The sequence below is a fragment of the Canis lupus genome, chromosome 3 (assembly GCF_048164855.1).
Source record: "Canis lupus baileyi chromosome 3, mCanLup2.hap1, whole genome shotgun sequence".
NCBI classification, from domain to species: Eukaryota; Metazoa; Chordata; class Mammalia; order Carnivora; family Canidae; genus Canis; species Canis lupus.
Window position 1 is genome coordinate 32,982,580 of NC_132840.1, and position 27,939 is coordinate 33,010,518.

Sequence of the window (27,939 nt, forward strand, 5' to 3'; positions counted from 1 at the left end):
AGTTACACTTTACAAAATTGATGAAAATTCTCAGCTATTTGAAAATATTATTCTTACCCTATACTTTTCTTATGGAATATCTATTAGAAATATCTTGTATCTTCTCTTACTTTATCCTTCACATCCTGTAGACTTAAAAAATAATAATTTCAGTGGCACCTGGGTGGCTCAGTTGGCTGAGTGTCCGACTTTTGATTCCTGCTCAGGTCATGATCTCAGGGTCGTGGGATCAAGCCCTACGTGGGGCTCTGTGCTGGGCATGGGCCTGCTTGTTTCCACATACTCCCTCCCACCAAATAGATTAATAAGTAAAATCTTTAAAGAATGTTTTTAAAAAGTAATTTCCATGTCTTTGTTTCTTTGTGCTACATTCTTAGTAATTGCAGTGTTTTTAAATCATTATATTTCTCTGTGCCTAATTGGCTTTTGGACTTATTAAGAGAATCCTTTTTAGACTGTGTTGTAGACATGTTCCTTCAGCAGCTTTGTATTTGCTTCTGTCAGGTGCTCTAGAGGTTTCTCTGGGTTGAATTAATTAATTATTTTTTGGATTGAATTAATTTTTATGTTAACTTCTCAGCTCAGGGGTTCCCAGAACATTTGGGTAGTATAAATTCAAATCCTATACCAACTCAGTACTGTGGTTATGAATTCTTGGGAAAGACTTCTCCAGCCCACTCCTGTATATCAACCTAGAGCCCAGACCAATCTTAAAGATGTTTCATTGTCTTATCCCTTCTGTATAGTCCTTTGAGGGATCAACTTTATGCACTGATACATATTTTATTATATATGTAGTGCTTCTAACTTTGTAAGTTAAAACCTAAATTCTTGGATTACTGAAACTGACAGTCATTTTCTAAAGCTCTCTTTTCTGCCCCTTTTCTGTCCTAGGTAAAGTTACATGAGCTTAGGTGCTCTCAGACTGCTGGACAAATGCTTTACTTTGTACATCACTATGCACTTAAAATGTTTTGTTACATTTTATCCAGCATCTGGTGTTTTCAGGTTATCTAGCTCAATATACTGCCTGAACTTGAAATGTGTATTATTTATAATATAAAAGAAGTTCTTATTCTTTTAGCTAGGCTTAGAGATTTTGAAGCATAAAGTTGTCTTGAAGTAAACATACAAAAATAATCATTTGTTATCATACTACACAAGTCAAGCATTATTTGAGTTTTAATATAATTCTTTTAAATTGACTAATTTTATCTGTTAATTCCTGTGTCAAGGGGCTTAAACCTTAGTACCCTTACTTCAAAAAGGTGAATGTGGTGACTTGGAAATATTTAAAATGTCAACTTGTCGGTCAGGTTTTTTTGTTTCATTTTCTTTCAGCCAGCAAATACTGCAAAATGTTAGTTGAAGAAGAAGGATTGCAGCTTTTGTGTGACATCCAGGAGCACAGTGAGGCAGACCCTCACGCACAGCAGATTGCAGCCTCTATTCTAGAGGACTTCAGAATGCATTTTATGAATTATCAGAGACCGCATCTGTGTTGAATGCCCTTCATAACCTCTGGGGCTTCAGACGTGCTCTCTGATCCTCAGTGTCAGGACCTCTGCCTTGCCAGTTGTCACTGGAGTTTGTGAGTTGGCTGCCTCACTGGCTTTTTATTATTGATTTTCTATAGGCTACAAAAAGGTTGGATTTGAATGATAGCCATAATCCCAAGTAAAGTTGGAATCATTCTGGGAACACCCTTTCAACAGTTTTGAAAAGTCAAGCCTCGGACCGTGTGGGAAGACCTGTGAGCTTGTGTTGCAACAGCCCTGCCAGATCCTTTTCCTAACCCTGGACAGTTTCTTAACTCTGGGAGTTTGTCTCTGGGAGTTTGTCAGAGGAAGGAGGAAAGAAAAATGTGCAGGAAGATCTTGAGGTTTATGTTAACTTTTCATGTTTGAAAGAATATCTTGAGTTGTTATTCGTACTTACGTGAGGCTACTAGAAATGTACGTGAAAAAGTTCTGGGAAATACATGCTTATAAATATGTTGTTTAGAAGGCAGAATCTCCTTTGGAGGGGAGGAGAAAGAGGTTAAAAAGAATTTTTTAAAATAAACACCCAAGTATCTTCCACTTGTGGGGTACAGGGAAGAAAAATAACTTTTTTTTTTTTTTTTTTTTTTTTACCATTTGGGATATTCTGCCTTTGGCCTTTTTCTTCCACCTTTACACATTAGGCTGAGTGAACACATTCTGTGTAAGTAGGTATGGTGGTAAAAAACAGTAGGATTTAGGACTATGAGTAGAGTGTTTAGATGAAGATTATCTAGGAACTAAATATTGATCCTGTAAGGTTTTGATTTTAGTAGGATTATGACCAAGAGGAAGAAGAAGCTAGCAAAAAGACTTTGCTGTAGGTTTTAAGAATGCTCTTACTTGGGGCAGCCTGGGTGGCTCAGCGGTTTAGCGCTGCCTTCGGTCCGGGGCGTGATCCTGGAGTCCTGGGATCAAGTACCATGTCGGGCTCCCTGCATGGAGCCTGCTTCCCCCTATGCCTGTGTCTCTGCCTCTCTTTCTCTCTGTGTCTCTCATGAATAAATAAATAAAATCTTAAAAAGAAAAAAAAAAAGAATGCTCTTACTTAACATGGAGGCAAGAAAAATAGAGGCTTTTGAGAACCAGTTTCAACTGCAGTATAAACTACCAGAAGCTTCTGTTTGTGTCCTGTGGGACAGAGTATGAATTCCTTCCTTGTTACTGACAGCTAACGAAATGTGTTTCACCATTCATCTGCTTAAGTTTTCCAAAGAACAAAAGTAAATTCCTTTTTGGTTAGTAGCATATTTTCATATTAGATATTTGTACTTTTATCTGGCCAGACTCTTAACTAGAGTACTATATAACATCTTTTGGAATCAAATGAGGCTTATCCTTACTCTGAATCATATTCCAAATGATTGTTCATCAGTGTCCCACTGAATAAGGGGAAATTGTAAACTGTTTCGTTCTTTTTTTTTTTTTTTTTAAGATTTTATCTATTTATTCATGAGAGACACACACATGCACACACACACACACACAGAGAGAGAGAGAGAGAAGCAGAGACACAGGCAGAGGGAGAAGCAGGCTCCACGCAGGGAGCCCGATGCGGGACTCAATCCTGGGTCTCCAGGATCAGGCCCTGGGCTGAAGGCGGTGCTAAACCGCTGAGCCACCCGGGCTGCCCAACTGTTTCTATAGTTCTGAAACTGCACTGTATTTTCTGTTATTCACTTTTCTGCATAATTCCAAAGGGTGTCTTCATTTCCTGACCTGGATGCTAGTACTTGATAGATAAGTTGTATTCTCCCCATTTAACAGATGAGAAAAAGGAAGTTCAACACGGTGGTTACTAGAGTGTTACAGCTAATGCATAGTTCCAGCTAATATGGTTGGTTCTGATTTTATGACCTAGGCTCTTCTGTGTTACTCTTCTTTCCAGGAAAGGAGCATAGCCTTGGGCACACCTGCATTTAGCAGCAAATCAACAATGTTACTGGTATATATCAGTGCCCTTGTCTTAGTGTCTCTAGGCCAAGCCTAGGCTTGGGAAACTCAAATGAATTAAAGAATAATCATAAGGCCACAGCTTAAGATGCAGCCTTCTCTTTTCCTACGTTGGTATAGGAGGAAGGCTAGCTAGTGTGCATATGTGTTTATCAGCCCCCATTATTTATAAGTGTGTCATCCTCTTACTCACCTTCACTCTTGCTGTTCCCCTCAGCCTTCCTCTCCTTGCATAAATGCTGACTGAACCTTCAGGCTTCACTCCAGTGTTACCTGCCCATTTCCTGACCCTCTATTCTCTCCCTCAGACTTAACTGCTCCCTTCTCAGTGCTCCTGAAGGTTATGTGCCACAGCCATCAAAGATTGCCTGCCATCCTATATACTTCACAAAAGATTTCCACAGTGATAATTCCATTTGGTTCTCAGAAGAACACTGTACATTAAAAATAACTCACTTATTGAACATGAGGCATAGGCTTTTTTTTTCTTTTAATACAACAGTTTCATTTTGCAGATGAGAAAGCTGAGGCACACAGAGAGGAACTCTCTGGCAGAGAGTTGGGATCTGCAGTGTGATTCCAGATGCCTAGTCAACCACTGCCAGGCTTTCTGTATTTATTGTACAGAGGAAGAAACTGGAGGGTTCTTAACAACATTTTGCCATCTCTGGTGAGCACCAGATAACTAAGAGGCAAAGATCAAGCCTGAGAGCCAACAATACAAAGGCCCAGAGTGGTCTGTTTTAATCCGTAGTTTACCATTCGAGCAGGGAGAGACATTCTCCAAAGCCAACTTGACCCTAGTGATTATCTAGCCAGGATGAGGAATTATGAAGGTAGCTGTAGATGGCATGTACCTTAGTATCAAACACCATGCCAATGGTTTTATATCTGTCCTTGTCCTTATGAGGAAACTAAAGCTTAGGTGAAACGATGAGACCAGTCACCCCACAAATTTTCCTTCTGGATCCTGCACTGGAACGCAGGCATCTCCCATACTTATATTAAATGGGAATCACTTGCCAACAAATCTGGGGGGCCGCTTCTCCCTGAAGGCTGCCATGCCCTCTAGCCGGTCCTGGGTAGGGATATTCTGAAACAACAACACAAGAGTATTAATTTGGGGGATAGCTGCAAGGCCAGAGGTCAGTAAAGACTTGCTCAAGCTTGTTCACTCCACGACAAGGTCAGAATCCAAATCTTTCCATTATCTCTGGACTCTGGTGATGGACTAGGCAAACGTATGGGCCTCAGTGGCTTCCTGGTCTCCTGAGGAAGAGGCCACCTCTCTAGCATCTGCCTATCACATTAGCCTCTTAGCACACTGCTTATATGCCTCCAGAGAGCTGATAATCTGCAGCAATCTGATAATGCAGCTGCTTAGTTGAGAAAAACAATTAAGTTTTGCAATAAGAAATCTGGCTTTGAGTCCTGGTGTGTAGTTCACACTAGGTTTTCCAAGGCCCAGGACTCCTTGTTTAGGAGTATTATGAATATTTGTTAACCTGGAAATTAGTATTTTTGACTCAACTAGGAGTCCAGGGCTACATAAGTCAGCCCCAGATCAACACTATCCTCATCCCCCCACCGCCCATTGAACACACAGAACCTGCAGCTATAACCAAGGCCTTGACATCCCAGCTCCAGCCTGGCCTCTATAGCAGCCACTTGTACAGAGATAGTAGAAGCAGTTCTTTGTCAAGTACCTACCTGTGTGCTCTGTGATTCTGTGTGTACCAAGTGGGACAGGATGTACCACTATTAGATGGCTGGAAACCCTCCCAGAGAGAAGCAGTATGGTTTCCTTAAGACCACCCCAAGCTAATTGGGAGAGGGAGAGTGGTCCAGAGTCTAACTCTTCGGGTTGGGAGGAACCTACCAAATTGGTCATGTATTACACAAGGCTCCCCACCTCTGGCCTGGCCTTGCTTGCAAGTGTGTGTAGACTGGCAGCAGTCATATACATACCTGGGCATAGCATATCCCTTCAATGGCCATCCCTGATGCAATGTCCACCTGTGAGAAAGAAGTGGTGCCTGGATCAGCCTGATTAGCCACCTCCATCTGTACTGGGTGCCAGCCCACCCTACTGCCTAGATCATTCCCTACTGTTCCATAGATTACTCCAGCAAGATATTACTGAGGCTTACTATATACAAGTCCATACAGAGATGATTAGCATAAGGAATTTCCTATCTGGAGAGGGAACACCATTCTAATGGTGATAAAACAATACTAGACAAAGGTGGGGGGGAGCTTTGAGAACAGTAGATAGGATCACACTTGGCCTGGAGAGCTGAGGCTATCTTATAGCCAGTGTTCCTTTCTTCCCATCTGGCTGCCTCTCCATGCCTCCTGTCACTCCTGGTAAGTGAACTTCATTCAGGCTTTCCATTGCCCTGAGGAATAAGGTCCTCAGATTTTATGGCTGAGCCTCTGGTAACTTTCCAGCCTCTACTGTCCAGTGTTTACTGTCACTTATAAGCACTATTGTAAGAGAAGTACCATGTGTGTTCAAATTCATTTACTTTTTACAGCAAGGGTTATAGCTAAGAAAGGCAGAGATAGTAAAGGTCACAACATGGACCTTAGTCCATGGTAATCCTTAGTTTCCCTAAAACTGGGACACAGAGCAAGTCTTTGAACCCAGGCAGGCTAGCACCAGAGCCTGTGCCTCTATCTCTGTGCTGTGCAGTCTTCACTCACCCCTCACTCCCACTCAGTCAGATTGCTTAGTTATACAGCTCTGTGCTCTTGTTCATACTTTTCTTTTTCTGAAACCCTCAACCTTCCCAAGGCCCAACTCTACAAATCATTATCTAACCCAGCACTACCCATTAGTAGTAGCCACTAGCCACATCGACAGCATAGCTCTCACCCCTCCAGGATGTCTGCTTCATACCCCCCTTTTTTTTCTTTAAACAATCTCTATACCTAACGTGGGGCTTAAACTCGTAACCCCAAATTAAGAGTTGCATGCTCTAGTGACTGAGCTAGCCAGGCACCCCTGCTTGGTATCTTTTTTTCCCCCTCCCTGCTTGGTATCTTTAATCTTGTATCAGTGATTGTGTCTGTATCTGTCCTCTCTCCCACCTTGGGGATAGTAACCATATTTTACTTCTCTCTGTGTACCAGTTATCAGCTCAGGTCTAGATTCAGTATGTAATAGATAGGTTGATGAGGAAATTGATGTCTTAGGTTGGATTAGCTGCAACCAAGGCACCACCTTGAGCCCTATCCTTTGGCCACTTTACCACCAGCACAAACCCAGAATATGGACTGGGAGACACACAGAGCTGCATTCTTATTATTCACTTGCTTTGTGAGCCTAGACAAGTCATTTATTCTTTCTGAACCTCAATTACCTTCTCTCTAAGGAAGAGAGATGAAGATAAAATGTAATTCAGAATGTCACCTGATCTAACTTTACATTTCATGGATGGGTAAACTAAGGCACAGAGAGGTCAGACTCAATGTCTGTTAGAAGAGTCCAGTTCTGAATTCTTTCCAGCTGTGCTTTCAATCTGCATTGGCGTAAAAGCACTGTCTCCCACCCACCTCACTGACTTGAGTGGACCTAAGTTCTGACCCAGAACCTGCTCACCTCCATTCCTCTGTCAATGGCTACTTTGCCCAGCCGCACAGCAATGGGTGCCTAGGGAAAATAAAAAAGACTTGGTTGAGGGGATTAGTGCTGATAGTTGGTGGAGGAAGGGGTGGAGGAAGGGGGTTTGGAATAAAGAGAGGGACACAGCTTCATGGTAAGGGAAGACTCATGGACAGGGAGACTGGTCTGGATCAAGTTCCAGCTACTGTACTCACTGTTACATTTCCTTAGTGCTAGTACCTACTACTCAATTGATATTCTTTTCTATAATGAAGAAAGCCTGACTGATCCCTGTCCCTCTCAATTCTGACAGTATGCGGTTCTTGTCATTTAATCCATCCCAATAAATAGGTAGATAGTAAAATGCTAGTAATGCCCACTATTGCTGATTCAGAAAATAGGTATTTGCATACATTATTGATAGAGTAAATTGGTACAGTGCTTCTGAAGGCAACTTGGCAAGAACTGGCAAATGTTCTTAGATGGATGAACATACTCTGATGTTGCGATTCCATGTAGGAATTTACCTTACAGATATACCTCTAGAAATACATGAAGATGTTGAGTTATGCACTCTAGCTATTTATAGTAGCAAAAAGCAACATAAATGTTCATTATTAGAGTATTGGTTAAGTAATGATGGCGTATCTGTACCGAGTTATTTAAAAGAATGAGCTCTAAGTTTGTGCTGAAGTGGGAAGTCTTCCAAAATACTGGGTGAAAAAAAAATAAAGTGCATATTAATATGTATATCATTATGTCATTTGTGTAGATGTTGACATAACATGCCTTTGGGGAGAAGGGTCAGGAGAATGGAGAACCTCACTTTTTGTTTTATACTTTTCCATACTGTTAAATTTCTTTACTGTGCATATTTTAATTCCATGTTTTTAAAATGTCTCTTAGAACTGGATTACCCTCTAAAAGTGTTTTTCCTGTCCCCCAAACCATCAAAAGGAATTCAGAGTTATTTAGATATGTGGGTATATGTGCATAATATAATGAAAATTTCAGGAAGATTGTGTAAGTTGTTAATATTGGTGATCTCAAAAAATAAAAATAAAAAACAACCAGGCATGGTCTCTGGGGAGAGGGACTGGGGACTTGAGAACTGTTTTGGTGATCACCTCTCTTGGTTTGCTAGTGACTGAGTTAATCAGGATGTGGGACTTTTCACTTTTAACTGGAATAGCCTTACGTAGACAAGGTTACCTACTTTTGATTTTTACCTTATGCCCTTATTCTGTTCTATTTGTTTTGTTTGTCATGAATATGCATTATTATTTAGGTAACTACCCTAATAAACTGATTTCTCACCAAAGAAAAGTAAAAACTATATAGATGTATGTGTATGTGTTGAAAACACATTTTTTTTCCTGAATGTGTGGCTTATATATATCATATGACTCCCTAGTCTTGGCGGCTTATCCACTAGAGCCCAGCCATTTACCATACCATCCCCAGCACTTGCCCCATCCAGAAACCTCTCATTCTCGGTACCTCATAATTTAGCTAGAAATCCAAGATTGGGATTAGTGAATGTAGAACTAGGTTTTGGTCAGATGGTGTATTGGTATATAAAGCTACTCTTAAGTACTGATATACTAGTAATTATATTCATAGAATACCATTGACCATTGTTTCAGTATATTCAAAAATCTGAAATCTGAATCCTCTTGCATTCAGTTTATGCAAAAAGAAACCCTACAGTTGACAGGTCTTTGCTAGATAGCACCCCTTGTGGAAGTGCAGTCAGCTACACACTACCTTGAGTCAGAGTTTTGTGTTGGTTCAGAGACTTTTTGCTCAGGTGTAATAGAAACCTGGCAGCATTAAAATGGTCTAGGTAACAGCATAAGATTCTATTTGTATGTGATGAAGAGAAAAGAAAGAAAAGAAAAACACCAAACAAATGCTTTCTTTTAGACTATACTCAACTATTTTTAAAATTTATAGGATTATTTAAATTTAAGGGAGACAAGATTTTTTCTGAAATAAAATACTTATTTTTGTGATTAATTCAAATGCCTCTGTTAATATTAAAATAATATATAGTTAACATTTTTATAAACAAAATCTTTGTTTTGTAACCTTTGTCAATTTTTGTGTTGGAAATGCATTTGATATTTGGTTTGAGTTTCAAAAATTTTATATATGTTCTGCACTCTTTAGAATACCAGTTTTTATATTGTATTTTGTATTATGCAAAATAAAACCCCAAATACCAGTATTATCTTTCTTTCTGGTATTGCAATCACTTTTTATGATCTTTATTGAGCAAGTTATTTATCTTTCTGGGTTTGTGATATCACAAATACAATAGGGATAATCAACTCAACTGGATTGTACTAGTAACTGAGAAACTTGTAAAGTACCTAGGATTGTTTCTGATGGATAGAAAGTGCTCCATATGGGCTAAGTCAGTATTTATTATAAATTATAAAACCTAGGGCAGCCCAGATGGCTCAGCGGTTTGGCACTGCCTTCGGCCCAGGGCGTGATCCTGGAGACCCTAGATCGAGTCCCACATCAGGCTCCCTGCATGGAGCCTGCTTCTCCCTCTGCCTGTGTCTCTGCCTCTCTCTCACTGTGTCTCTCATGAATAAATAAATAAAATATTTTAAAAAGTAAAAAAAAAATTATAAAACCTAGCTCCATTTCAAGCTGCTTTCATATGGAAACTTGAGACCTTCCTCTCGGTCCTCTTAGAGTAGTGAGAGGCTCTCAGGTCCTTGGAGACCACATCAGCCACATCCTGGCCTGTCCTGCTGAAGGCTCTGGACTTGGCATCTGGTAGGATTACACCTAGGCTGGGTCCTAGCACATGTCTTACATGATGTATTTCAGGAAATTCTCCACCATGTTGTATGCTTGGAAAGATAAGTTCTTTATCTGCTTTAGAATCTTCTTTTTTTAGTTTTGGGGACATTTTATTGCCATATTATCCAATGTTGGCAGTAGGTACATGTCGCTATTAGCATCTGAAATGGGGAAGTGTAACTGAGAAACTAAATATATTTATTTTAAAGATTTTATTTATTTATTCATGAGAGACAGAGAGAGAGAGGCAGAGGGAGAAGCAGGCTCCACGCAGGGAGCCCGATGCGGGACTCGATCCTGGGACCCCAGGATCAGGCCCTCGGCCGAAGGCAGCGCCAAACCACTGAACCACCCGGGCTGCCCAAAACTAAATTTATTTTTAAGTAATCTCTACACTAGTGTGAACTTAACTCTCAACCCTGATATCAAGAGTTGTGTGCTTTACTGAGTCAGTCGTGTTTTTGAAAAACTAAATTTTTAATAGAAGTCTGGATAAGTGGATCTTATGTGGCCCCATGGGACAATACCCCCAGCCTCCCCACAGGTGTGCTCCCCCCCACCTGTCCCATGGCACAGGACCTCCCTCCTGTGCTGGGCTGCAACCACACCTGGGGCAGGATCTCCTGGGCCAGTTCGCGTGCCCGATGGTAGGCAGCATTGCCGTCCTCATTTTGCGAAACAGTGTGGTTCACCAGCCCCAGGGCTTGGGCTTGTGCACCATTCAGTCTTCGGCCTGTGAAGATGAGCTCCTTTGCCAGGGCCACCCCTATGCATCGAGGCAGCCTTTGAGTCCCTCCTGCCAGGATGAAGCAGGGGTAGTAAATCCATTTGGGAAGTGGGAGCCCAGAGAAGCCCAGTTTGGGAGTAAACTGAGACTTCTCAGAGGAGCAGATCCTGAGTTAGGATGGAAAGGCAGAGCACAAAGCAAAAGAGGAAAGCAGGGAATTAACCTGGATAGAGTGGGACTAAGTAGAGAAGGATGGGTACTGTGGGTATAGTTACCTGCTCCTGGGAGGAGCCCTCGGGTGGTCTCGATCAGCCCCATGACAGCTGAGGAAGCTGCTTAAACAGAACAAAGTGAAGCACCCCACTATCCTGCAATGCCATTCCCCAGAGGGAAGAGACACCTGCCTCTAAGCTTTGCTCACCCCTCCAGCCAACCACTTCCCTCGTGAGCTGGTCACAGCAGACCTCTCAAGACTCTGCCCTGGGAAGAGCCCTAGTGTGGAAGTCAGGAGGCTCAGGCCCTCACCCTGCTTCTTTCAGGGGTGGAGGTATGCATCCAGGCTCATCTCACCCTTTCTGAGCCTCATTCATAGATGAAAAGAAATATAGTTATCCCTCTTCTGCCTTCATCAGAGAGCTTCTAAGGATCAAGTGAGGTAATAGTGCTTGTAACGAGGAAGGAGTCCTTAGAAGTTGCCCAATGTCTATTTGTGTGTTAATGGATTCTCTGTCTCATGGACCCTTAGCTCTGGCCTGACCTCGAGCATCAATGACTCCTGCTCCTACCACAGTTATACCTCCCAGCTTCCATCAGTCTGAAATTTCCCTATGTTCCAGTTCACATCTCCTTCCAAGTTCTATTTCCTCTATGAAGCTTTCCTGGAGTGTCCCGCCCCACAGACTTCTCCTGAATTCCCTCATAGACATCTGAACCATACAGTATGACAGCAGTGAATGGCCATTACTCTTACTTATAAAGGGTTTTGTATTCACACTCTGCCATCTACCAAAACCCTGCAAGTTAGTTGACCTAAACATGGGGCTCATGAGAAGCACAGTTGTAGCTTGACCTATTATGATGCCTTCTCTTTGATACATACGCATCATGTAGAAACAAGCTACCTCTATGCCCAGAGGTACACATTTCTAAATGTTCTACCTGGAGTGGCAGGAGAAAGCTGTGAAGGGGAGAGAAGAGAGTAGCACCAGATAGCACTTGGACTTTTTCTAACTGCCTCCAAGAAGGGCACAGCTAACCATCAAGTCAGTAAGGCTAAAGGAGATCAATTATCTTTATCTCCTCCCTCCACTCTTCAAAACTCAACTGCTCTGAACAAGTAATGCAAACCTTGGTGGTGGTGCCATTAAACTAGAGGGCAGTGTTCCTGCTCAGGCATGTTTGTGAGTAGCTGGGCTGGTGACAAACTGCCACTGTAACTCTCTTTGTGCAAAACATGACAAACAGAACTGGAAACTTCAACAACTGATCTTTGTCCTCAGTCTCCCCTCTCTGTTCTCTTTTTTGTCCTCTAGCAAGTTGCTCTGGAGTTGGTAGAAACATTCCTGAGGTGAGGGAGGCTGGTTCTGAGGTGACAGTACTACAGTTGTGGCTGGGCCAGGAGGCGAACAGCTTATGCCCAAATTCTCTCTGTATCCCTTTAGTTTTGTGGCTGGTTTGGAAAACCCAGAGTAGTGGCTAACCTTGCAGAGTCCCCACTCTACTCTGTTTTACTTACACTTCTCACCCTCATCCCACCTTTCTTTCTGCCCAGTACCTGCTACTCGGAGGTCACAGGCCAAGGCAAGTTCCAGGCCGCCACCCAAGGCAAACCCATCCATAGCTGCAATAGTGGGCGCAGGAAAGGCTGCTGTAGAGATGAAGAAAGACTTAGCCTGCGAGGTCCTGGCAGGACTCAAGGCTGGGGAGGGGATGGCCCGCTCGTTGGGACAGAGGACCTCACTGGCTCTAGGTTTGGAACCAGCCAGGTTACTGTAGAAGACGGTTTTCCTATTGGGGAAAAGCTGGGGAATCAGCTGGGGTACTGGAGTGGGAAGATGGGCTAGATGATCCCCACTCAGGCCCACTTTCCTGCTGGCCTCCTGGACCAGCCTTCCTGCTCTTCCTCTAAGTTCTGTGTGTCAAGCCCCACGCTGGATGTTAGGAATAGACATGGGGAAGGCAGAGCTATCAACAGGCAATGATGACCCGAGGTGATAAGTGCTCTGAAAAAGCTTAGAGAATAGGTCAGGGAACGCTTCCTGGGAAGGATGAGTAAAAAGTTTACTCATCCTTTAAGGATGAGTAAAAAGTTCAAGTGGATGAGGAGGGAAATTGTCAAAGCCTTTTGGAAGCATGCTTGGTGAAATCTGACTCCTATGGAGTAGCTGGACTTGAACCCTGAGGGTAGAGGGGTGAGGGATCAGAACTAGCAGGACACAAAGACTGAGGGCCAGAGCTCCCTCTGGGAGAAATGCCCTCTGAGTCTCCTGATCACCTGTCTCCTTGTCGAATTCCTTGTGCCCATTCCCCCTGGGAGAGTCATCTGTCTTTCCAACAGAGCTTACAACAGAAACTGTCCTTTCTTTATAGGAGAGAATGGCAGGTGAGGTAGGGCTGGGATCAGCAGGGCCCCTGAATGCCCTCCTCCAACCCACTCCAAGACCCTCACCAATCTCATTCATCAGGCCTCGGAGCCGCTGGACAAAGATCCCCACTTCTGCCTCACTCATCTGTTCTCGCTCCTTCAGGTCTGCACCTGCAGATGGTGAGGGGTTTGTGACAGCCTTTGAGAAATAACCCATTACTGAATCCCAGGCTGTTGAAGGATCCAGCAAAGGAGACTTGAAGAGAAGCAGCCAGAGAGGAAGGCAAAAACATCAAGAAAACATGGTCAAGGAAGCCAAGGAGGAAAGGGATTGGGAGTGGGTCAAAAGAACAGGTGCAAGATCAACAAAAAGACAAGGTGAACATCATCAGACTTAAAAAAACTTCTGTGCATCAAAGGACACTATCGAGAGTGAAAAGGCAATCCACAGAATGGAAGAAAATACTAGCAAATCACATGTCTGATAAGGTAGTAATATCTAGGATACATAAAGAACTCCTAGAACCCAACAAAAGTCACGGGGCACCTGGGTGGCTCGGTGGTTGAGCATCTGCCTTTGGCTCAGATCTTGATCCCGGGGTCCTGGAATCGAGTCCTGCATCAGGCTCCTCATGGGGAACCTGCTTCTCCCTCTGCCTATGTCTCTGCCTCTCTCTTTGTGTCCCTCATGAATAAATAAAATCTTTAAAAAAAATCACAAAGGACAAGGGACTTGAATAGACATTTCTGCAAAGGAGATATATACAGATGGCCAATAAGCACAAGAAACGATGCTCAACAACATCAATCATCAGGGAAATGCCAATCAAATCCATAATGAGAAACTAACTTCACACCATTTAGGTTGGTTATTACAAACAACAGAAGCAGAAAACAAGGGCTGGCATGGATGTGGAGAACTCTGGGACACTGCTGGTAGGAATGTGAAATGATGCAGCTACTATGGAAAACACTTTGGTGGGTCCTCAAAAAGTTATACATTGAATTACTATATGATCCAGCAATCCACTGCTAAAAGAATTAAAGAGACTTACATGCTGGTGTTCATAGCAGCATTATTCACAATAGTCAAAAGGCACAGATGACCCAGTGCCCATCAAGAGAGATAAACAAAATGAGGTGTATATATAATGGAATATGATTCAGCCATAAAAAGGAATGAAGTTGTGCCATGCTACATTATGGATGAGCCTTGAGGACATTATGCTAAGTAAAAGGAGCCGGACACAAAAGGACAAATGCACGATTGCACTTGTATGAGGTACCTAGCACAGGCAAACTCAGAGCGAGAAAGTACAACAGAGATTATCAGGGGCTGGTGGCGGGAGGAGGGATGAGGAGGGATTGCTTAATGGGTATACAATTTGTTTAGGATGATGAAAAATTTCTGGAACTGGACAGTGGTGATAGTTGCACAGCCTTGTGAATGTACTGGCACTTAATTTTATACTTAAAAATGGTTAAAATGTAAACTCTGTGTGATGTATATATTTACCACAGTTTTAAATGTATAAAATAACTTTTAAAATGTATCATTTCTTTCCAGTTTTATTGAGAAATAGGTGACTTAAAAAAATAAAAAGAGAAATAGGTGACATATTATTTTTTAACAGGAGGGGTCAGTGTAGTCCAAGGAAGCTGAGACAAGAGTCAGGTAAGATGAGAACTGAGAAGCAAGGGCAGGATAGAGTGGCACGGAGGTAGGTGGGCAAGGACCTTGGTGAGAGAAGTGACCACGGTGGAGTCATCTAAGGCCAGATGGCAGAGGGCTGACACAAGAGGGGGTGGTGGTGAATATATTCTCTTCAAGTCTGAGACTAGGAAGTCAGAGCTGAGAGTCCTTGCAAGTCTTTGAGTAGTTCCAACCCCTCAACGAAAGATGGAGAAACTGAGGCCCAGAGAGGAGTAAGGGCTATCCCAGAATTCCAGAGCAAGTCAGGGACAGACCCAGACCTACAGCAGTCACCCCCACTCCCCTGTGCGTAGCTGGGATAGTGGGGCTAAAGGCAACCTTGAAAGAGGATGCCAGACAGAGCCAAAGGAAGAAGCCAGGGTGGAGTGAGGGCCTCATCCAGGGCAGCTGGGTCAGGCAGACTGGTCCTGCTAGGCAAGACCCCAAACTGGGCACTGGGATCCCTACTGCTCAGACCTAGGGACTCAGCCACATCCCCTTGAAAGTCCCTGAAAATCATACTCTTCCTATCCTAGACGTCCATGGCCTCTTCCGACTTCCCCACTGCCCATTGCTGTCCCTCCCCCAGTCACACCAGAGTTGCGTTCTTAGCTTAGCCCAGCGCATCTCTCACTCACTTACTTCTTGTGGTGGGGATGGGATGTTTCTTGTCTTTGACACAGAAGCTCATGGTGCTTGTCCTGTTTTGAGGACCAAATCCTCCGGGGGCGGTGGAGGGCTATGGTGACAGGGACTTAGCTCTTGTGGGTGGGCAAAGGGGCACAGAGTCCCATCTTGGCCACAGAGCTTGTGAATGTCACTGGACTCCGTTTCCTCAATTCCTCAATGAAGGGTCAGAACAGAGCATGGTGTAGCAGAAAGAATATGGATTTGGGGGTCAGAGGGGCCAGGTTAAAAATCAAATTCTGTTCTACTTCTTACTAGCTGTCTAACACCAGGCAAGAAATTTTACCTCTGAGTATTTGACCTCACTTCTGTGAAATGGGAATAATAAGTCCTATGCTAAAGCTGATCTAAGCCCCTACCCCCTATAGACTGGTGGGAACCCTGCTGAGCCCTGGGCTTGGGGCCGGGGAGGAAACCCACCTGCACAGAACACACCCTTCACTCCACTTCTGAATAGCAGAACACGCACTTGCTGGTCCTCCCGCAGCTGGGCCAGAGCTTCCAGCAGCTGCAGAGGAGACCTTGTCAGACACCTCCCAGCCCAGCCCCAGCCCAGCCACCCCCCCACCCTGGCACCTGCCCTTTCTCACCTGGTTGACCAAGACGTTCCCCAGGGCATTGCAGGCACTTGGTCTATTCATCAGAATCTCAGCGATTCCTGCAGGTGACAGGGCAGCCTTGGGTGAGCCAGCTGGTCTGCTCACTCCTGGGCTGGGATCTGGAGGCAGCAGCCTGGATTTTGGGCAACCTCTACTACCCTTCATGAGCAGCGTGACTTGGGGCACGTCACACACGTCCAAGCTTTAGTTTCTTTGACTATAAAGTGGAGAGAATAAACCCTCGTTCTTTCTGCCTCACCAAAGAAGTGGAAGGGCTTGTAAAGCCCATGGATCAGTCTTTCTCCTGTACCCTTTGTGAGCAAATAATCTATCAACCCAGAAGTGTGTCCTTTTGCTCTCTCTTCCTCACCCATGAAATTTACTCAGTCTCGTCAACCAATTCAACTTCTTAAGTAGATCTCAGATCTCTCAGCTCATATCCCTCCTTGCAGCCAGTAACCTGGTCTGGGTTCATTCCTCTAACTGGCCCTCTTGCCTTTGGTCTTGCTCCTCCCCCCTCCCCATGCATTCCCTTATTTGGGTCAGAATCCTCTTTCTAACCCAAATCCAACCAAGTCCCTCCCTTTCCCTTTTCACCAAAATTAGGTCAAATTCCTTAATACCACCCAAAGGATGCCTCCCTTCCCTAATCTGGCCATTGCTTTCCACTCTAGCCTCAACTCACCCACAATCTGGGTCAATTGTAGGGAAGAGAGACCAACTCCAGGCAAGGGCTCAAATACTCTTACACCTTCTTGGCTGTTTTCCCTCCTGTGTTTACCAGTCCTTTAGCCTTCAAAGGTCTCTTACTATTTTATCCCAGGATTCTTAGCCTTGTCAGTGGAACAAGCAGTATTTATTAAGATAGCACAGACATGGAGAAAAGACAATGAAAGTTTTGGGGCTCTCAAGGAACAGAGTTTCTAGCCAGGAGTTAGAGAACCGTGGTTCAGGACAGAAAACTAACATTCAGACTAGGTCGGCTTCCTTAGCCTCCCCAGAAACCTTCAAAAAGTTCTTCGAGCCCAGCAGGCCTGGAGGTCCCACAGAACTCAGATGTCCCCAAGGTCTTCAGCTCTAGTGCTCCAGGAAAGAAAATACTGCAACTCTGGGGAAAGGAAACTCTGGTAGATACAGAAAAGCCACATCAGAGTCTAGAGGTCCAAGGTCTTTGTGGCAGACTCTAGAATGGGCCCAATCTTCATATCCTCAGTAATCTCCTTCCCTGGAGTTTGGACAGAGCCTATGAATTGCTTCTAACCAACAGAATACAGCTAAGGTCATAAAATGTCGCTTCCAAGATGAAGGTTCAGTTATACGGCAGAGGTAATGAGATGTTAGTTCTGTGATTAGGTTGTAATATATATAAGACTGTCTTGCTAGGGCACACTAGACAAACTAGTGGGCCTACAGAGAGGGTCATGTGGCAAGGAGCTATACGCAGCTCCGAGGAGTGAAGAATGGCCCCCCAGGCCAGGAGGAAGAAAACAGGACTTCAGACCTACGACCACACATGGTGAGTTCTAGCAACAGGAGCTTAGGAATAGATCTCTCCCCAGGCAAGCCTATGATGAGACCACATTCCTCACCAACTCCTGGATTGCAGCTTAGTAAAATCCTGAAACAGAGAACCCAGCTAAAATGGGCTTGGACTTCTGACCTACAGAAGCTACAAGATAATAAACATGTATTATTTTAAGCAATAAAGTGTGTGGTAATTTGTTATGTGGCAATAGAAAACCAACACAGTCATGTTGTCCTGAGATTGATAGAAACTTTACTCTCTCCTCTTCACTTTCCTGTTCTGTCCCCTTTTTTTCTGATTGACTGTCTACTGTATTTCATCTGTATCCCTCTCCATCTTTATCTCCTTCTCAAGGATACAAATAGGGTGCTTGGCTCGAGTCACAGCTTGGACAAATACTAGCTCTACTGGCCTTGGGCAAGTTGCTTTACCCTTCTGACCTTCAATGTTCTGATCTATAAATAGATATAACAAAAAGATTTTTCTGAAGATTAAAAGAGATAATGTCTTGGGACACCTGGTTGGCTTAGTTGGTAGAGCACGAAACTCTTGATCTTGGGATTGTAAGTTCAAACCCCACTTTGGGTGTAGAGAGTACTTAAAAATAAAATCTAAAAAAAAAAAAAAAGAGAGAGAGAGAGAGAGAGAGGGAGAGAGATAATGGCCATAAGTGCTTAGCCAGAGTTTATGGGTATAGTGAGCAGGAAAAAGGCACAGATGCTAGAGAAAATTATACGATTCAATAGATGGAATGAACTCCAAGCTGGGAGCTGGGAGGAGCCAGACAGGGTGTCTTTGGCTTTCATTTATTTTGTATTACCACATGTCAGATCCTGCAGAAATGGTGAAGACTCAGCCATAGTCCCTAAATTTTTAGTTGAGCCCTGATTATGAGAATACTACCCTTGCTGGATGTCTGCAGTAGGGATAGGTCTGTACCACACTGTCTCCACTCTTCCAAACCCACCATGCTACTGGCTGATAATTTCTTTAGCAGCTGACCTTGGGTCACTTCTATCTGGATGGCCTAGATTACAGGCTAGGTAATGCAGGTGGGAGTTGTAGGGGCCAAGGACAGGCTGCCCCAAGACTGGCATGAAGACTATTTGAGTTAAAAAGCAACCAAACTCAGCAGACTCAGGAAAAGCTCTTTACCTCCCCACACAAACACTTAAAAGGAATTTGGATAGACAATCTGATCCAGGAAGAGCGCTATCACCATAGATAACTACATTGTACTATGAACTAGGTATGGCAAGACTGAGAGGAACCTAGCAAGGCCTGTTTGGTTTATTTTTGTTGTTGTTGTTGTTGTTGTTGTTGTTGTTGTTGTTTAAGATTTATTTATTTGAGAGACAGAGTAGGGGGGAGGGTCAGGGGGAGAGTGAGAGAAAGTCTTAAGCAAACTCCTGGCTGAATGTTGAGCCCAACCTCTCAACCCTGAGATCATAACCTGAGTAGAAACCAACACTTAGATGCTTAAGTACTGTGCCATCCAGGTGTCACATGGCCTGTTTGATCAAAGTCCTATATGTCCCATTGTTTCTGGTGGCCCAGCAAACATTTGTTTACCAAATATTTACTCCTTTTCATCTTCCTGTGAATTATATTCCTTCCCTTTGAAGTCCCAAGCCTCTAGTCTCTTCTCCTTAGCCCAGAATGACATATATATATATATATATATATATATATATATATATATATATATATAATTTTGCCTGTTTGGGGAATTTCCATATCTATGTGAATTCCCTATACATACAAAATTAAATTTGATTTTATCCCGTTAATCCATCTCATGTTAGTTTGATTCTTAGTCCAGCTAGAAAGACTTTGAAGGGGACAGAAAATTCTGTTCCCCAATGGAGTCCATAGAAAGCACTGTAAGGGGCACCTGGGTAGTTCAGTCACTTAAGCGTATGATTCTTGGTTTTGGCTCAGTTCATGATCTCAGAGTCCTGGGATCCAGCTCCCACATTGAGCTCCCTGCTCAGCGGGGAACCTACTTGGCTTCCTTCCCCTCTCCCTCTTCCTCTGCCCTCTGATATCCTCTATTCCTCCCCTTAGTCATGCTTTCTCTCAGTCTCTCCCAAATAAAATTTTTTTTTTTAAAAAGAAAGCACTGTAAGCTATTAGAGACCAACTGGTTTTACAACCTCTTATGATACAGAAGGGGAAATTGAGGCCCAGAAAACTAGAGATTGTGCCTAAGTTAACAGCCGGACCCAGCTAGCAATCCTCACTTTCAAAGAGCTAACAACCTATGAAGCAGACACATCCAGATATGGGGAAAGTAAAGGGATGACAGGAGGGGGAGGGGTGTATAATTCCAGAAGGACTTATACAGGCAGAGAGGAAAGAGAACCCAAATGAGCAAAACATAGGTGGGACAGTTTAAAATGAGTCCCTGGCTAGAAGAGGTAAGATGGAAAGGTGAGGTTGTGGTTTTCGAGGATAACAGGTAAAATGTGACAATGCTGGGGTGCCATCAGCTCAAGTGGAAGCAGAATCTGTGGCTTTTTTTTTTTTTTTAAGATTTTATTTGTTTATTCATGAGAGACACAGGCAGAGACATAGGCAGAGTTCAGGCTCCCTGCCGGGAGCCCGATGGGGGACTTGATCCAAGGACCCCAGAATTACCACCTGAGCTGAAGGCAGATGCTCAACCACTGAGCCACCCAGGTGCCCAGAACCTGTGGCTTCTAACATGAACATCAAATGACCCTAAATGGTCACTTTGGGGTGGAGGGGTGTTCTCCTTTGTGAGTCTCTTCCTCTTGCCTCCTCCACCTTTTCTCTGTAGTTTGTTTCCTCAGTGACTTTATCCTGCCTTCTATATGCTCTCTGGCAAGGGCAGAGTCCTAACTTGCTGACCTTTGTTTTTTCTGGATAAAACATTCTGTTATTTGGAAGTAAGCCCTAATTTGTGTGTGTTTTTTTTTTTAATTGAAGTACAATCTGTGTTTTGAGTCAGTGATTGCTTAATAGTTGAGAACACAGGTTTTGAAATCAGACCTGGTTCAAACAGTTTAACCTATGCAGTTCCTTAGTCTGTAAAGTAGGGAGAATAATTATAACAATCTCAAGGCAAGTGCTGTTGAGTTTGGCAATGAACTAAGCATGAGAGAAAGACACAGGAATCCCAAGTGGCTGGAGAAAGCCCCTCCTGTTCGCGTGGGGGATGCATAGTAGGGAACAGTATACAACAGCAGAGAGCAAGGAACCAGACTTATATGGCAAAGTAGCTCTCCAAAACTTCGTATCAACCCGGGAAGGAAGGAAGAAATACGAGATGTGTAGTACAATACCATCTATGTACACTAAAAGTGTGTAAATTAAAACACAAACTATGTTACATCAAACATAGGGAGAGGGGTTTAGCTAAGAAAACGGCTTCACCCTAATGGTAACATGCATTGGACTGAGGCATGAGTAACCATTGAACCTACTTTGAAGTATTTTGAAGGCATGAGTAGCCATGAAGTATTTTGAAGGCATGAGTAGCCATTGAACCTACTTTGAAGTCCCCTCTCACCAGGGGGAAAACAACACAACACAATGGGTGCATTAAAAAATGTGGGACGCCTGGGTGGCTCAGCGGTTGAGTATCTGCCTTTGGCTCAGGGCATGATCCAACAGCCCCGGGATGAGTACCATATCAGGCTTCCTGCATGGAGCCTGCCTCTCTCTCTGTGTCTCTCATGAATAAATAAATAAAACCTTAAAAGAGAGAGAGAGAGAGAGAGAGAGAGAATGTTCTCTGCCGATCAATTTGGGAGGAGAAGGCATGCTGAGGGCAAAGCACAAGCTGACACCTTGCAACTTCCCACCCCCACAGGTGGAATCTGTGTGACATCCCTGGGGCACTCGCAGCTGCCCTAGAACAAAGGAAAGGGAAAAGCAAGTCCTGCAAGACTTAAGTCTTCATCAGTTTGCAACTGTCTCAATGATTTACAGGAAAAAAATAAGCCCTCTCCAGAAACCTATAGACTCAATGTCCGGGAGCCCTAACGTTATCTGCCCCTCCAAAGGCTAGAAAATCTTAGATATCACTCCTCATAACCGCAGAGCAGCTCTTTCTGTCCATGGGTCCTGTCCCTGTGCTTTATAATAAAACCACCTTTTGGCACCGAGTTAGTATTGATGCCAGGGCTAGCTGAGGACAAGGCGTGAGCCTGGGGCAGCACACTGACAAGTCCTTGAAACAGGCAAAGGGACACTCCTCTACAGACTCCAGGGCCTCAATGTTCATACTGTTCATACTTTGCTAAAGGCAAAAGGCAATCTTAGCCCGACCCCCAGGGGCCTGTAACCCTACTTTAACTTATATGTTTTTTATATAAATTCCTTTAGAAATTTCCTTTAGGGGATCCCTGGGTGGCTCAGCGGTTTAGCGCCTGCCTTTGGCCCAGGGTGTGATCCTGGAGTCCCGGAATCAAGTCCCACGTCAGGCTCCCTGCATGGAGCCTGCTTCTCCCTCTGCCTGTGTCTCTGTCTCTTTCTGTGTGTCTCTCATGAATAAATAAATAAAATCTTTAAAAAAATAGAAATTTCCTTTATCTCTAACCCCCCCAGACACATGTTGACCATCATCCCCCAAGCACATGGCCCACGGATACACATATAAAGGGTCTCATGAAGAAAAAAAATAAATAAAAATAAATAAATAAATAAATAAATAAATAAATAAATAAATAAATAAATAAAGGGTCTCATGACTCAGGTTTTATCAGATGGTAATAAGTGACCTTTTCCCAACAATTAGCTCCCTCAAGGTACTGGAAACCTTGCTTCCAAAATTCCTTAAGAGTACAGCTATCCTCAAACCCCTCCCAACTCCCAGGTATATAATCAGCCACCTTGATGGGATGAGCACTGGGTGTTATGCTGTATGTTGGCAACTTGAACTCCAATAAAAAGAAATAAAAAAAAAAAAAAGGTTAAAAAATATATATATAATCAGCCACCCCTCACAGGCCGGGGCGGCAGCTCTTCCCAGGACCCAGGGGTCCTGTCCCTGTGTTTTAAGAAAACCACCACTTTGCACCAAAGACGTCTCAAGAGTTCCTTCTTGGTGGTGGGCAGCGGACACTTATGTCCCAAAACTTAATCAGTAACAAGAATTCTTTCTCGGCCTTAGGGTGCAAACCACACCACCGGGGAGCAGCGTGAACTTTGTGGATTCCGAAGCTCGCGGCGTCGGCCCGAGGGCAGGGCCAGCGCGCGGGGAGTCGCGCGGCTGCTGCGGCCGCCGCTAGGTTGTCCTCGCCGCGCTGCTGGGCGCTGCTGGGCGCTGCTGGGCCGGCCTGGCCAGCGCCGCGGGCTCCTGCGCCTGGACCCGGAACCCAGCCGGGACTCCGGGCCAGGAGGGACGCCGGGCCCCGTGCAGTTCCTGGGGTGGAAGCGGTGGTGCTGGCGGTGCCGGTGCCGAGTCGCAGCCCCGAGCGACGCCCCCTCCCCTCCTCCCCGGCCCCGGGCGACGGCAGGGCCTGGCGTCCACTTGGGTTCCCGCTCACTTGGGGTCGGCGCGGCTGGTAGGGCGGCCACCCACCTCCGCGCCTGGAGCCCGGCCTGGGAAGGGATCGAGTCCCCCAGCGCAGCGAGCGGCCCCGCCTTCCCTTCAACGACCCGTCCTCCGGCGCCTGGTGAGCGCGCGGGCCGTGACTCCCACCCCCGCCGCGGCGCCGGCAGCGCGGCTCGGACCCGGGCGGCCGCCTCCGGGGCGCTCCCCGCGACAGCGCGCTTACCGTGGTCGGCGCCCGCCAGGGCGCGCACTTGGATCTCGGGGGGCCCAGCCGGCCCGTGGGAGGCGCAGCTGCGCGCCCGCAGGGCCTTCCAGGGCCGTGCAAGGCGCCGGGCGTTGGTCAGGGCGCGCAGCATCGGGGCGCAGGCTGGGCAGGTGCCAGGGGCCCCCCGCCGTCCCTCCTGTCCCGCGGAAAGCTCGCGGCTGGGCCCCAGGGTTTCGCAACTGCGCCACCTCCCGGCCGAGCGCGCACAGGGACGCTTGGAGCCCGGGCTAGGCGACCTTGCGGCCTGGGACCGGGGTGGCAGCAGTGTTTTAATCACCAAAGCGGGGGTAATGATAGTGACCACGGTCATAGATAAGGGGGGAGGCTAAAGTAGCGAGAACACGTTTCACTCAGCAATGTCCTGCTGCGAAGGGGAAATGTCCGGTGCGAGCTGACCTCGGCTTCCGTCTGTGCGGAGGTGACTGAGAGCTCTAAGGGGAGGAGGAGACAGCATGGAGGTGAGTGACCCGGGCTCTAGAAGACAGAGAAGTGAGATTACAAAAATCGGGAAAAGTATTAGGCCACGTGAAACCCGCCCGGGGTCAGCAAGCCAAGGCCTGTCCAACCTCAGGCTCCCACAGAAACTAAGGACAGGGTGGGGGGTGTGGTCTGCAGGTGCTGGCTGCAGCAAGCAGTAAATTCTTTTGGCAGTGTTGACTTTAAAAATAACAGGTATAGGGACACCTGGATGACTCAGCGGTTGAGCACCTGCCTTTGGCCCAGGGCGTGATCCTGGAGTCTCGGAATCGAGTCCCACATCGGGCTTCCTGCATGGAGCCTGCTTCTTCCTCTGCCTGTGTCTCTGCCTCTCTCTGTATGTCTCTCATGAATAAATAAATAAATAATCTTAAAAAAAAAAAGTTATTTTACCAGCAAAAATAGGTTTAAGAATAGCAGAGAATTGCAATTTGGGACAAACAAGCCGCAGTAAACAACCGTAGGCTAGTCCACCAGGGGAGAGAAACATCTTTTATGGAGAAAGTTGGGAAGATTTGTTTTGCAGCTCAGACCCATTGGAGAAAAGCAAGAGTTCTCAGTGATGATGGATTCTCATTGGCTGAGCCGCTGACCTACTAAGTTGCTTGAAGGAGGTACAGTGCCCGGGGAATCCCTGGGTGGCTTAGCGGTTGAGAGCCTGCCTTCGGCCCAGGGGTGACCCTGGAGACCCCAGATGGAGACCCGCATTGGGCTCCCTGCATGGAGCCTGCTTTTCCCTCTGCACCCCCCCTCTCTGAGTCTCATAAATAAATAAATAAAATCTAAAAAAAAAAAATGGAGATACAGTGTCCTTCCTCTCCTGATGCCGCCTCTGACCATTCTGCCTGTGATTGATGTCTAGTAGTAGGATGCCAGAGACCCCCCCCCCCTTCTAGACACCTGACTGCAATTTTAGTAAGGTTTCTTTTTTTTTTTTTTTTTTTTTTTTTTTTTAGTAAGGTTTCTTGTTAATTTCTACAGCTGGCTTAAATTTTCTCAGGCAGGCACTTAAAGGGGGTGGGTGGGTTAGGGTCATCTTAGGAATGTGGCCTGGAGCTGCTAGGAACTATGTTAGTGTTTAAGTCTTTGTAGGCCGAGGTTGAGGCCTAGTAGAGAAGTGGGCTCAGAGGAGCGGGACTAGAGTTTGGTGACGAAGAGTATCTTTGTCACTATGTCATGGTTGTATTATGATGATTGAATGGGGGTGTGTGAACCTTTTTCCACAAATGCCCAATAAACGTTATTTCATTTTAAAAATGTCATTTCATTTATTCATTCTGGCATTGTCCACATTAATGGACAATGCCATTCACTGCTTCACTGCCCAGGTTACACTTCAATCATTCCAATTTTATGATCAACAATTAGATTACAAAAATATTTGTGAATGTCAGTCTCTAGCTTCTGCTCCCACTACCCACCCAAACTGCTTTTGCCGAGGTCAGCAGTGGCCCTGATGAGTTCTTTCTGGGTGGATCAATAAAGAGTGTTCAGTGAATACTCTCTCCCCCACTTCCCACTTGTTAATGACCCAAAAGTCATTAACAATCCACACCTCCAACCAGTAGCTGGACTGTTGGGTGATCCAGAAATAAAATTCTCTCTTTTTAAAGTCATTGGTGCTTGCTGGGGTCACCACTGTGTCCATTAAAATCTAAACAGAAATGGACTCTCATTTCCTTCCTGGGTTTAGTGGGAATCTCTAAGTTCCCCTCTGTGACCTAAAAGATTAATTAGAGTTTACATCAGTCCTAGTCATTTTTCATCCCTTGCCTTTGCTTCCAATGAATTAATTCAGGTTATGGATCATCTGGCCATCCCTCTGTGTCCCTTTTCTATATATTACTGGACACAATTCCAATTCCTTCACTCCTTAAAGAATAACAGACACAGATTGTGTGAGAAAGAAAGGCTGGGGAGCAACTTTGGGACTCAACTTCTCACACTTCATGAGGTTAATGCTAACTGTTATAGACTGAATTAGGTGTCCCCCTAAATTCATATGTTGAAGTCCTACTCTCTAGTATGTCACAATGGGACTGTGTCTGGAGATAGGGACTTTAAAAAAGTAATTGAGTTAAAATGAGGTCATTAGGGTAAAACTTAATCTAATAATATGACTGATGTCCTTATAAGTAAAGGAAATTTGGACACAGATAGGAATAGAGGATAGACCATGTGAGACAGAGGGAGAAGATGGCCATTTAGAAGGCAAGGAGAGGCCTCAGACAAAATCAACCCTATTGAGGCCTTCATCTCAGACTTCCAGCTTCCAGAACTGTGAAAAAATGAATTTCTGTTAAGCCACCCAATCTATAGTACTTCATTGCGCAGCACTAGTAAACTAATATACCAATAAAAGAATTCCTTTTTGTTAAGAGGAAATCTGGTGCCTGGTTTTTAAAATAACAAGGTGCCCCCCTTCCTCTATATTATTATTGTTTCTGAGACTCCAGGGAAGATCAACAGAGGAGCAATGGGGATAGGACGAAAGTGGTAATAACGATATGGCCATAGGTAATAACATTTTGTCTCCTTTTTAATCCTGTTGGGTTTTTTTAAAAGATTTTATTTATTTATTCATGAGAGACACACAGAGGGAGAGAGAGGCAGAGACACAGGCAGAGGGAGAAGCAGGCTCCATGCAGGGAGCCCGATGCAGGATTTGATCCTGGGACTCCAGGATCATGCCCTGGGCTGAAGGGAGACGCTAAACCGCTGAGCCACCCAGGCGTTCCAAATCCTGCTGGTTGTAAGCAGAAATAATTCCTCAGTAATCCTTTTTTTTTTTTTTTTAAGATTTTATTTATTTATTTATTTATTTGAGAGAGAGAGCATAAATGGGGCGAGGGGTACAGGGAGAAGCAGACTCCCTGCTGAGCAGAGAGTCCAATGCAGAGCTCCATCCTGGAACCCTAGGATTATGACCTGAACAAATGGCAGTTTAACTGATTGAGCCACTCAGGTGCCCCCTCAGTAATCTATCCTGAACTATAGTTATAGTTTTAAAAGAATATACACAAAGCACTCACATTCCTGTGGAAATGTCTTTAATGGAGAACAATTGGCAATGTATCAGAATTATAATTTATCTCCTTTTTGATCCACAAATTCCAATTTTAGGAATTTCACCTATAGATATACCCACACAGGTATGCAATGGCACATGCACAAAATTATTTATTGCAGCATGTGGCATATACTAGCAAAAGACTTGGGGTGCCTGGGTGGCTCAGTTGGTTGAGCATCTGCCTTCAGCTTGGGTTGTGATCCTGGGGTCCTGGGATCAAGCCCCACATAGGACTCCCTGCTCAGTGAGGAGTCTGCTTCTCTCTCTATCCCTATCCAATGCTCATGCTTCTCTTTCTCTCAAATAAATAAAATCTTTAAAAAACATAGCAAAAGATTGAAAACAATCTTAACATGCATCAACAGAGGATTGGTTAAATAAAGTATGGTACATCCGTAAACTGAGCACTAGGCAGTTATAAAAAAAAAACCACACAAGAAGCTCTTTATGTACTGATAAAATCTTCAACATCTGTTGTATGAAAAATTCAAGATGTGAAATAGCATGTAAAGAAAGCTAAAATTTGTTATAGAGGGAGGTAACATTACTGAGGTGTGCATGTATGTATTTGGTTGTGGTTACATAAAATATTTCTACGATGAGGAGAGGAACTGGGAAACTGGGAATAAGGGTAGGAGGGAGAATTTTGAGTTTGACTTTTTGTCTTTTTTGAATCTTAATTCCTGTGTTGAGTATTATCTACCTCAAAAATAAAATGAAAACAAAACATGACAAAAATTAAAGACATGATACAATAAAAATAAAAGTAATACACAAAGTCAAAATATTCAAACAGTACAGATGGGTATGAAATTAAAAGAAAAAATGCCCCTCCTTCATACTGTATGCATTTAAAAGAATGTTTAT

General features: G+C 44.5%; 2 protein-coding genes across 11 annotated transcripts in view; one reads left to right on the forward strand and one right to left on the reverse strand.

Annotated features, from left to right (window-relative positions):
* The window catches only part of ZYG11A (zyg-11 family member A, cell cycle regulator), a 76,223-nt gene extending 71,633 nt beyond the window's left edge, over window positions 1–4,590 (forward strand). For 4 of the 5 annotated variants that reach the window (XM_072820252.1, XM_072820248.1, XM_072820251.1 and 1 more), the window contains one exon: window positions 1,342–4,590. In XM_072820252.1, the coding sequence (XP_072676353.1) occupies window positions 1,342–1,505 (164 nt within the window). In that variant the 3' untranslated portion in view covers window positions 1,506–4,590. The remainder of the gene's footprint in view (window positions 1–1,341) is intronic. The other variant, XM_072820249.1, reaches the window with a different exon arrangement.
* ECHDC2 (enoyl-CoA hydratase domain containing 2) lies at window positions 3,968–23,703 on the reverse strand. 6 transcript variants are annotated; one of them, XM_072820255.1, is made up of 10 exons: window positions 23,484–23,703; window positions 16,203–16,270; window positions 16,033–16,120; window positions 13,317–13,403; window positions 12,423–12,515; window positions 10,924–10,980; window positions 10,530–10,717; window positions 7,099–7,149; window positions 5,463–5,510; window positions 3,968–4,587 (listed from the first exon to the last, which is right to left on the reverse strand). In XM_072820255.1, exons 1-10 carry the CDS (start codon window positions 23,614–23,616, stop codon window positions 4,510–4,512), a joined length of 891 nt encoding a protein of 296 aa, XP_072676356.1. In that variant the 5' UTR covers window positions 23,617–23,703; the 3' UTR covers window positions 3,968–4,509. The 6 variants fall into 6 exon arrangements, with proteins under 6 accessions (XP_072676356.1, XP_072676357.1, XP_072676355.1 ...); XM_072820256.1 differs by having other exon boundaries at window positions 10,924–10,983; window positions 12,423–12,512; window positions 23,484–23,700; XM_072820254.1 differs by having other exon boundaries at window positions 10,924–10,983; window positions 23,484–23,698.
* Window positions 23,704–27,939: the final 4,236 nt, after the last annotated feature.

Excerpts from the sequence above, each read along its gene's own strand:
- ECHDC2 (XM_072820254.1), bottom strand. The coding sequence starts at position 23,616 with ATGCTGCGCGCCCTGACCAACGCCCGGCGCCTTGCACGGCCCTGGAAG. Across the intron at positions 16,271-23,483 it reads CCTGGCGGGCGCCGACCACG|GAATCGCTGAGATTCTGATG; the intron begins GTAAGCGCGCTG and ends TGTCACCTGCAG. Across the intron at positions 4,588-5,462 it reads AAGGGATATGCTATGCCCAG|AATATCCCTACCCAGGACCG; the intron begins GTATGTATATGA and ends TTGTTGTTTCAG.